Below are 9,827 nucleotides of genomic sequence, written 5' to 3'. Positions count from 1 at the left end.
TTTTAGATAACATCAAACCATTTGTGGAAATAAGGCGCTTACACCGTTCCAATTACTTGCTGAAACACGCAGTGCCTTGCTTTACGAATGTACACAGAATTTTATTTGAATCAAGGCAACTAGTTCGCAGTTCACTGAACCTTAAACTGAATTACCAACTAACTGAATTTTAAGGCCCCACCAGCCCCTGCAGCAGATGAAGCTCCAAAGTCCAGAGAAACTGTAGTTTACAAAACAGTACAAGTGCGAGTGCGAGTGCGAGTGCAGTCCGGTTCGGTTCGGTTGAGTGGAGTTTCCCCTAACTGGCCATAACATTTGATTATGTTTTCATAAATTTTCATAAACCCCTCTTTTCCGGTTTTGCATAAGCTTTTTATAAAATTTCCACTCGAAATGTAAATATTGCAAATGTTACCAATTTTCACGATGAATTTTTCCTATAGTATATACAAAAATGCCATTTAATATGGATACACAGCAGGCTGCAAACAGAAGAGAAAAAGGCCAAAAACTTTCTGTCTGGGGCATGCAACATGGCGGCATTCTCGCGGGAACTATAAAATACATTTTACATAAATGGATGATGGGTATTGCACATTAATATGCGCCAGCAGAAAACTTTCATAAGCTAAAACCCAAAAGCCTTAATGGAGAGAGAGAGAGGAGGCGAACGAGGAGATATACCCACATGTGCCGAGTGCCGTCTCTGTGATGCGTTCTGCTCAGAATTTTGATAATTGCTAGTTATCCTTGCATATCGTTGGGTGTCAAAAGTTGAGCCAGAAGTTTTCTTGCCATCCATTAGGTTGACTTGAGGCCCGAAAACAATGGCAATTAGTGCAGCAAAATGTCTTACCTATATTAAGTTTCAAGTGTTGTTTATGCCCTCTCAAACTACGACTATAAAATTTACTGGCAATCTTGGCACAGATTAAGCATACGTCAAGTGGTACATTTATGAGTTTAGTTTTTTGGCTACTGGCACTACTGGTACGTCCTTTTGGCAGCTAACACACTTGGCAGCGACTCAGCGAAATTGTTTTTTTATAGCCAATCAACAGATAATTTATGGCGCTCCACTGGAAATCCCATTTAAATTCTATAAGTCGTAGGCTTATCTTCAATTAAATGGTTTTCAGGTTCATGTGACTTGTTGCTGAATTTGGTAAACCCCTGATTACCCCACAGCCCCCCTAAGAAAACACCCAAGAAGAACAAATCCTTGTTGGGTTTCGTTACAAATCACTTGAAAGAGAGCGAGAGAGAAAGCGTGCAGGGAGCGCTCCTTGTCTATCGATTGAAGTGCGACAAATGGAACGCATTAAGTTAACATTATTGCCAAACAATTTGCTCGAATTGTGTTCATTTTGTGTCGTTACTGTCATTGCCTTCTCCCATACATAACTTGCCGCCTCGCACTCGCCGTCCTCGATTTGGCTTCCTTCTTTTCTTCCTTTTTCCCATCGCCATCGCCTTCGCCTTGTCCTTGTTATCCCCGTCCCCCCTAGAAGTTGTACGAGTATTCCCCTCAGATAATTCCTTGGCAATTGTGTTTTCATGTGGCCAACCCCAAATCTGATTAGACGAGGAGTTCTTTGTGCCTCAGAGGAGGGGATGCGAGTGAGTATCAAACTACGATAAATGGCTGAAACTTGTAAGCAAAAGAATATTACTCGTACTCGTATGTAGAATTGTCGTGGGGGAGAAATTGCTTTTAGCCTGTTGCTAAAAATATGCCATATCCCTCGTGCTCGTGCTTGTGCTTGTGCTTCTGCATTTGTGGGTCTTCCAGGACTTGGCTTCCACTTACACAATGCCAATCGGCTTGTTCCCTGTCACGGGAATTGCCTGTTAAGTGGTAAATTATCTACGTTTCCGTTGCCACTCTCTCTCTTTTTTTTTTTTGTGACAAATTACAGAAAAGGGTTTACGTGTAATTGATAGCAGTAACATTCAAAAAATAGGCAGTATCCAAAGCCCTAAAAGTGTACCCTAAGTGGTTGAGCATTTGGACACTTAGACAATTGATTTTTTATGGAAAAAAAGCTACCAATTTCACATAAAAGCATGGTTATTCTTTATTGAACTTACTCATATTATTTATGCTCTTTTATAAATGCAACTTTGAGTGGGAATTGATGTACATTGCAGCAGCCTGTCATCAAAGAAGGTTCCCGGATCGCAATCCACCGCATAAGGAATGGGATAATCACACACGACATATCGCATGCAATCGTTGGGATAAGGCAAAAGAGTTCCCAGAGGATAGCCACAGCAAATGTTGGGAGTGTAGGGATCCAAAGTAGTTGGCTCCTTGGGGGTGGTCGAGGGTTCTGGCGTACTGGACTCTGTTGTGGAAGGTTCCTTGGTTGTAGACTCCGTTGTAGATTCCGTTGTGGACACTGTGGTTGAAGGTTCCTCAGTTGTAGACACTGTTGTGGAAGGTTCAGTTGTTGTAGATTTCGTTGTAGAATCGGTTGTTGAAGGTTCAGTCGTTGTAGAAGGTTCAGCTGTTGTAGATTTCGTTGTAGAATCGGTTGTTGAAGGCTCAGTTGTGGTCGACTCTGTTGTTGAAGACTCAGTAGTAGAATCTGTTGTCGATTCCGTTGTAGACTCTGTTGTTGAAGGTTCTTTAGTTGTAGACTCTGTCGTGGAAACTGTTGTAGACTCTGTTGTTGTAGACTCTGTTGTTGAAGGTTCTTTAGTTGTAGAATCTGTTGTTGAAGACTCAGTTGTAGAATCTGTTGTCGATTCCGTTGTAGACTGTGTTGTTGAGGGTTCTTTAGTTGTAGACTCTGTCGTGGAAACTGTTGTAGACTCTGTTGTGGTAGACTCTGTTGTTGAAGGTTCTTTAGTTGTAGAATCTGTTGTTGAGGACTCAGTAGTAGAATCCGTTGTAGACTGCGTTGTAGACTCCGTTGTAGACTCTGTTGTTGAGGGTTCCTTAGTTGTAGACTCTGTCGTAGAAACTGTTGTCGAAGACTCCGTTGTAGACACTGTTGTTGAAGGTTCAGTTGTTGTGGACTCTGTTGTTGGCTCAGTTGTTGTAGATTTCGTTGTAGAATCTGTTGTTGAAGGTTCTTTTGTTGTAGAGTCCGTTATTGAAGGTTCTTTAGTAGTAGAATCCGTTGTAGATTCAGTTGTTGAAGCTTCTGAAGTCGTAGTAGTTGGTATTGCAGGTGTTGTCACACTCGGACTACAATTTGCCAAATCGGGATCCATGCACTGCAATTCCGTGGGACTAAACTCCAAACCCTCGGGACAATCAAAGCCCACAGGAATCGGGTATTGACACATGATAAATTTGCTACAGTTGTTGGGATACGGCACCAAAGAGTCGTCCGTTTTGCCCTCGCAAACTCCACCAGACGGTTTGGGCGTTGTGGTTGTTGGGGAATCTGAGGTGGTTGTTCCAGGCTCAGTGGAAGAAGAATCTGGTTCTGTGGTGGTGATTGCAGCAGTAGATGATTCCGTAGAGGAATCCGTAGAAGAGAAGGTCGAAGAATCTGTGGAGGATTCAGTAGAAGAATCTGTGGAAGATTCTGTTGTTGATTCTGTAGAAGAGACAGTGGAGGATTCAGTAGATGATTCCGTGGATGATGCTGTGGAAGAATCTGTTGAAGAATCCCCTTCTGTTGTCTTTGTCGATGGTATCGATGGCGTCGTCGATCCCGAAGGGTTGGTCGTGGTTGTAACCGAACAACCGGCCAGAGAAGCGTCCACACACTCCCCCAGCGCGACACTGAACTCATCCCCCTCTTCGCAGTCGAAGGCCGTGGCTATTGGGCGATCGCATTTGATGTACTTGGTGCAATCGTTAGGATATGGCACCAAAGCACCATCCGCCACATCGTCGCAGGGACCCTTCTGCGGTGGCGGTCTGGTCACGGCTGTGCTGGTGGTCGGTTCGCTGGTGGTGGACGTGGTCGAAGTGTAGTCCCAGCGACAGGCATCCGATGGAACATCTGTTCCGCACTTGCCGCTTATGGGATCATAGTACTCCCCGCAGTTGCAGACGTCCATCATGTAGATGTAGTCGTCTACACAGCGGATGAACCACTGACAGTTGTCCGGATACGGGAAGGTATCGCGACTGCTGTTTGTGCACATCGTTGGCTCCAGCGGCGCTTGGGTTATCCCTGGGGATAGCGTTGTAGTGCTGGCATCCTGATCGCAGTCGCTCTCCTCCCAGCTGGCGCAGTTCTGGAGCTTCGAACTGAAGTAGGATCCCGCGGGGCAGTAGAAGGCAATGGGTATGGGGGAGACGCAGACGATGTACTTGTTGCAATCCTTGGGATAGGCGATATTTTCACCTTCATCCCGGCCACCGCAAATGCCACCCGGTGGCGCTTGAGTTGTGGTCGTTGCCGCCGGGGTCGATGGTTCCTCTGTTGTCGTTGTTGGAGTGGTTACCTTCTGGGTGGTTGTGGTTGCTGCCGTTGTTGTGGTTGCTTGTCCCTCTTGGCAGGCCGTTGGTGAGACATTGGGCCCACAATTCATTGTGTTGGGGTCAAAGTAGCTGCCATAAATGCAGTCTGTCAGGAACCATTGTCCACCTCCCAAACACAAATAGTACTTAGAGCAGTCCTGGGGATACGCGAAGGAGGCTCCCAGACTCTGCCCCTCACAGAGCTCTTCGGGCCCCAGAGTTGTGGCCTTTGTTGTTGTTGTTGTAGGCGTGGGCGTTGTCGCCTCGGTGGTTGTTGTCGTGGGTATCGGTGTGGTGGTGCGATCCCCATAGCACAAGACATCATCAGCCTCATCGCAGATGAGTAAATCCGGATTAAAGAGCGTCAATGGAGGACACTGACCCATCTCCACCTGATCGTCCTTGCAGATAAGGAACTGCGAACAGTTGCCGGCATATGGCAATCGAGTGCCATCGGGAACACCGCGACATTCGTTGGGATTCACATCGGGGGGCAGTCCCGGCGTTGTGCTTGTGGCTGCCTCTGTGGTGGCAGTGGTGCTCTCCGTCGTAGAAACATCCACAGAAGTTGTGGTGCTCGAAGGAGTCGTGGAAGACGGTGGAGCAGTGGGATAAGGCAGTGGATCGCAGTACACTGAATCGGGAGTATCGCAAATGTGGAGCCATGGATTGAACAACTTATCCGATATGCAGTAGTCCAAGTCCGTGCAGCCATTGCGGCACAAGAGGTACGCACTGCAATTGTAGGGATACTCGTAGAAGCCATTGCCCAAGGGCTGGCAGTAATCCTCCTCCACGAACTCTGGTGTGGGTCCGCACTCTACATCGTCCGCTTCTGTGGTGGAAGTGGGGGCCAACTCTGTTGTGGTGGGCGTGGCCGTGGGCAACGGCTCCTCCTCGCATTCGGTTGTCTCGGGGGTATCGCAGATGAACAGCCACGGATTGAAGACCTTGTCCTCGATGCAATACTTGAGGACGGGCCAGCCATGGGTGCAGTTGATATACGCCTGGCAATCGTACGGATAAGGATGCACCGAGCCATCCGATTGATGCCTACAGAAATCATCGGAAATGCCAGGCGGTGCTGATGGCGGGTCCCAGCTGGAAGTGGGCGTGATGCAGGGAACGTCCGTCACTTTTGGAGTCGTTGGGTATTCGGTGACTTTTGGCGTGCTCAATGTCGTTGGGTGTTCGGTGACTTTTGGCGTGCTCAATGTCGTTGGGTGTTCGGTGACTTTTGGAGTACTCAAAGTCGTTGATTCGGTGGTAATAACCGGCGTAATTCTCGTTGTTCCATCCGTCGGTTCCGGCGTTTCAATCGTGTAGTAGACACAATCCACCGACTGCGGATAGTTGCATATCTGTGAGGCATTATCCCACCAGAGCTCTGCCGGACACAGCTTGACCGTGGGATACAGACAATCGCAGACGAGAAACAGACTACAGTTATCCGGATACGGCACCAGGGCGCCAAACTCTTTGCCCTCGCACATGACCTGGTTCTCGTATCGCTGCTCATTGTCGCAGGTCTTGTGGCGCGGTTCCGCCTGTGACATGGCCACACCTCCATTGAATTGCCAGCTCCAGACGAGAGCTACCATCAGCAGGAGCCATGTCAAGAGATTGACTTTATTAACTACAAAAAAGCGAACTAGGAATATTTAAAGGTTTTTCAAATATTTAAGATGATTTTACCCAGCATTAGAATCGATTTATATTAATTTGTTGTCCCAAAATGTTTTCATTTCCTTTAGTTTATTCTTCAACGCTTGCTTCCACACTAAACTCTTCATTCATTGGAATGTTTTTCTACAGTTTGAGGTCTTCTACTGATATGATATTGATAGCATATTAATGACAGCTTGATTAGATTTAATTAGAAATTCAATGAATTTCATTGGAAATTGATTCAGTTCCGATGAATATCAGAAGAATACACGCGCATTGACCAAAAGTGTTTTGGGACATTGATGAATTGCCTTGGGAGCAACGAATTTCGAGTGTGTTATCTATGGGCCGGACGTTAAATAAATTAAGAGTAGGCGCTTCCACAAGCGATTTACGAGTTTGCTTTATCTATGCTAAAGGGTATTTTCTGAGTGTAATCTTGGGAATATAAGTGCTATAAGAACTAGACAAAAACTAGACTGGAACACTCAAACAAATTGACAAATATTGTCTACTTGTATGCCCAATCTTTAAGGTTTTAACTATTATAAGTGTCACTTTTATCCCATATATCGTGCGCCACGAAAAAGAAGCTCTCAGTTGTACAAGACTCTACTGTAGATCACTCTCGCCCACAAAATTACAATAGATTTGAATGAACTTTTTGGTAGGGGGTTTTTGAAATTGAATATACGAGTATTCAAATCTAATCTACTGGTCGATGGTGTTTCCAGTGAAAAACTTATCCGCATAGACAATTGCTTCCTGCCTTCTCGCATTATCTGAACTTTAAAGTACACTTGACTTTCGTCAAAGTACTTTATATGTTTTATATTTTGAACAACCAATTTATATTTGATGTCTGAAAATGCTCCTCAAATGCCTTGCGCATTTCGCATTTTCCATTTTATATTCTTTCAGTTCAAAGGTAAATCATTTGTTGTCCTTGTACGTCCTATAGCCTCCTTCCTGCTGACATGTGTGTGTGTGCTGCTGGGGGGTGGGTCCTGGTGGGAGTTATTGCCCTTGTTATTACACTTATTGTTCTTGTTCGGAGTCGCTGTCGGCGGGACTTTAATGAGACAACGTGACCTTTCTCTCTCTCACTCTCTCTCTCGTGCTCTGTGCTCTGTGTGCAGTTCGTGTCACAATTTATGATCGGCACTCGACGGCGTAAATTACACAAATAAAAGTGCGCCAATAAACATAAATGAAGCTAGAAGTTTAATGCGCAACAAGCCATTAAAATTAAGCGACAAAACATGAGCAGCACACGAAAAAAAATTGGCATAAAAAAAACCTTTGCCCGGAAAAGTTCGAGCTAAAGGCAAGAGTTTTACCAAAGGCTGCAGCTGCTGCTCCTTGAAGGACTTTCAATTTGTGCGGCAAATTACTTAAAAGCATAAAAATCTATTTGGCTGAAAGATGTTTTTATGCCATCGAGGAAAAGTCCTGCACCACCACCCGCCCTCTGGGTTGACACAACCGCCCAGGAACTATGGGTAAGTAAAGTGCTGCTGCTGCTGCTGGCTGCTGTCTGCAAGGCCAAAAGCCTTTTAAAATAAATATGAAATTAAATGCAAGAAAAAGGCAAAACTATATCAAAGTTTATTTTATTTTAGTGAAATTTTGTAAATCGTTTCTGGTGGCAAATAATAAAGTATCTGGTAAAGGGAATTATCCAATCGAAAAATATCTCTTCTTTCGATTCATTCGGTATTCAATGGCAAAAATCATTCAATCCAACTGTGGCTGCCTTTATACTCTTAAGTATCCCCCGAATTTACGTGAGGCAAACTTCAGATGCAGTATCTTTGAGATACATATACCCGCAATCAAATTCCTCCAGAGTCGTCAGAGCTCCTTTGGTGGGGACAATTTTTCAGCTTGATCTGTTGGCTGCTGTCAAGCGTTTGATCTGCAACAGATTGAACTATCAATTATGCCCCAGCAGACGTGACCAGCCCCTGACATGTGCCACATGCCACTTGCCGCACACACAGCCACGCACAGACGCTGTGCGACGGGGGAGGACTGAGGCCAACCATCAGGTGGCAATGTTAAAACGGACGTTTAGTTACAGCTGAGCACCTGCCCGCCTGCCTGCCTGCCTGGCTGCCTCTCAAAGGGGACGCGGGCTTTGGGGCATGCCCCAAACGTGTCCTACATGCAAGACGGAAAAGCTCCTCGGAACTGGGGGCGGTTTTTCCTGCCCCTATCCTTGGTGGCCCCGCTTTGTTTGTGTTGCATGAAATTGACCCGGTGCGTGTGTCGCCAGCGACGAGGCAGGACTCTCAATGCCATGGATGGGTTTATGCAGGCGTGCGACTTGATTCATGACGGACTCTCGAGCTCGTCCAGAGATTTACTTTGTTTAAGATGCGAAAAACAAGTGGAAAACGCTTTAGGCAGGAGTTTGACTCTACAGATACCTATATATACCCTCAGAACTCCTCAAGAAATGTACTTTTAATCTGATGAACAGTGGATCGATTAGTGCTGAAGAGTATTTTCTTGAATCTGCTGGTAATACTGATACTATACTTTTGTGGATTACTAGATAATATCTGTGCTCTTTGCTCTCAAATATCCGATAGAAATGTTGACTAATTTCCACCCACTCGACATGCCCTTATATCCTCCTCGATTACCCTGTACAAAAAAAGCCGAAAAAGAAGTTCCACAAAAATGCAATCAAGTAGCAACCAATCTTTGCCCCCAGAACTAACGCAAGGACTCAAAGTCACAGAGCAAACAAACAGAACAGAGCAGAGCAGAGCCGAGCAGAGTAGAGCAGTAAAGAACAGAACAGGAGAAACCAAAAGCAAAGGATTCCACATAATATGCATGTGCATCCTCTTGGGCTCCGAAGCCAAAGGACCTTTGCCATTGTGCTCTGTTTGGCACTACCCTGTTTTTTTTTCTCCTTCTTTTTTTCTATACTGTTAATTAAAATCCAATGAGTCCGTAGCATCCAGGACCTTCTTTTAGTTTCGTTTACGTTTGGCTTTAGCCCGAATCTGCATTGACCCCCCGTCCCCCTCCTACTCTTCCCGAAAGAAAGTATGTCTAGTTTTTGATTCTCTTCTTTTTTTGTTTGGCTGTGTTCTGGTGAGTTTTTAATTGCACACATTTTTCGCAACGTTCCTTGATAAGAATTCGTGCACCTTTCCCCCCTTTTTCTCTCTACAATCATCAGTAAAATTACTAAAAATATTTTTTTCAAACCATTTTGAGGGAATGCTTATGTTGCGATTCATTTTTCTAATGAAAATATTTGTACATGGCTGAGATGGAATACAAATTGAGAGAGCTGGAATGGGGGGGAGGGGGGGGGGGGGGGGAGAGATGGTGAGGAAAAACCAGGGACAGCACACAGAGAGGTCTATTATTTGTTTACTTTTTTTTATTTTTATTAAAATTCATAAACTAATCGAGTATAGGTGGAATATTTTCCAAATTGATGGAAGGAATATACTGAAAAAATAAAAAATATTTATTCAAAAATGAATTCCTGTGAAGTTTTTAGTGAATCGTATTGGAAAAATACAAGAAGAAAATGGGTGAAAAGGGTGAACATATATATTGGTAGAAATTGAAAGAAATTTGGTAAGTCAGGGTCTTGTTTGATATTTCTAAAGGATTGATGGGCTTTAGTTGATGAAAAGGAGAAAGTAATTGATAAGAAAAAGAGAGAATATTTATATAAGAGAGACATTTCTTAATTGAT

At 44.6% G+C, this 9,827-nt stretch overlaps 1 protein-coding gene across 2 annotated transcripts; it reads right to left on the bottom strand.

Moving 5' to 3' along the window:
• Nucleotides 1–2,053: 2,053 nt before the first annotated feature.
• Nucleotides 2,054–6,212, bottom strand: LOC4813711 (mucin-5AC). 2 transcript variants are annotated; one of them, XM_033384107.1, is made up of 3 exons: nucleotides 6,125–6,212; nucleotides 2,612–6,065; nucleotides 2,054–2,560 (listed from the first exon to the last, which is right to left on the bottom strand). In XM_033384107.1, the coding sequence occupies exons 1-3, from the start codon at nucleotides 6,129–6,131 to the stop codon at nucleotides 2,101–2,103; spliced, it is 3,921 nt and encodes a 1,306-aa protein (XP_033239998.1). In that variant the 5' UTR covers nucleotides 6,132–6,212; the 3' UTR covers nucleotides 2,054–2,100. The 2 variants fall into 2 exon arrangements, with proteins under 2 accessions (XP_033239998.1, XP_033239997.1); XM_033384106.1 differs by having other exon boundaries at nucleotides 2,054–6,065.
• Nucleotides 6,213–9,827: the final 3,615 nt, after the last annotated feature.

The sequence above is a fragment of the Drosophila pseudoobscura genome, chromosome X, assembly GCF_009870125.1.
Source record: "Drosophila pseudoobscura strain MV-25-SWS-2005 chromosome X, UCI_Dpse_MV25, whole genome shotgun sequence".
Classification (NCBI taxonomy): Eukaryota; Metazoa; Arthropoda; class Insecta; order Diptera; family Drosophilidae; genus Drosophila; species Drosophila pseudoobscura.
Note: the sequence above shows the minus strand (reverse complement) of the source record. Positions and strands in the feature narration are given on the sequence as shown.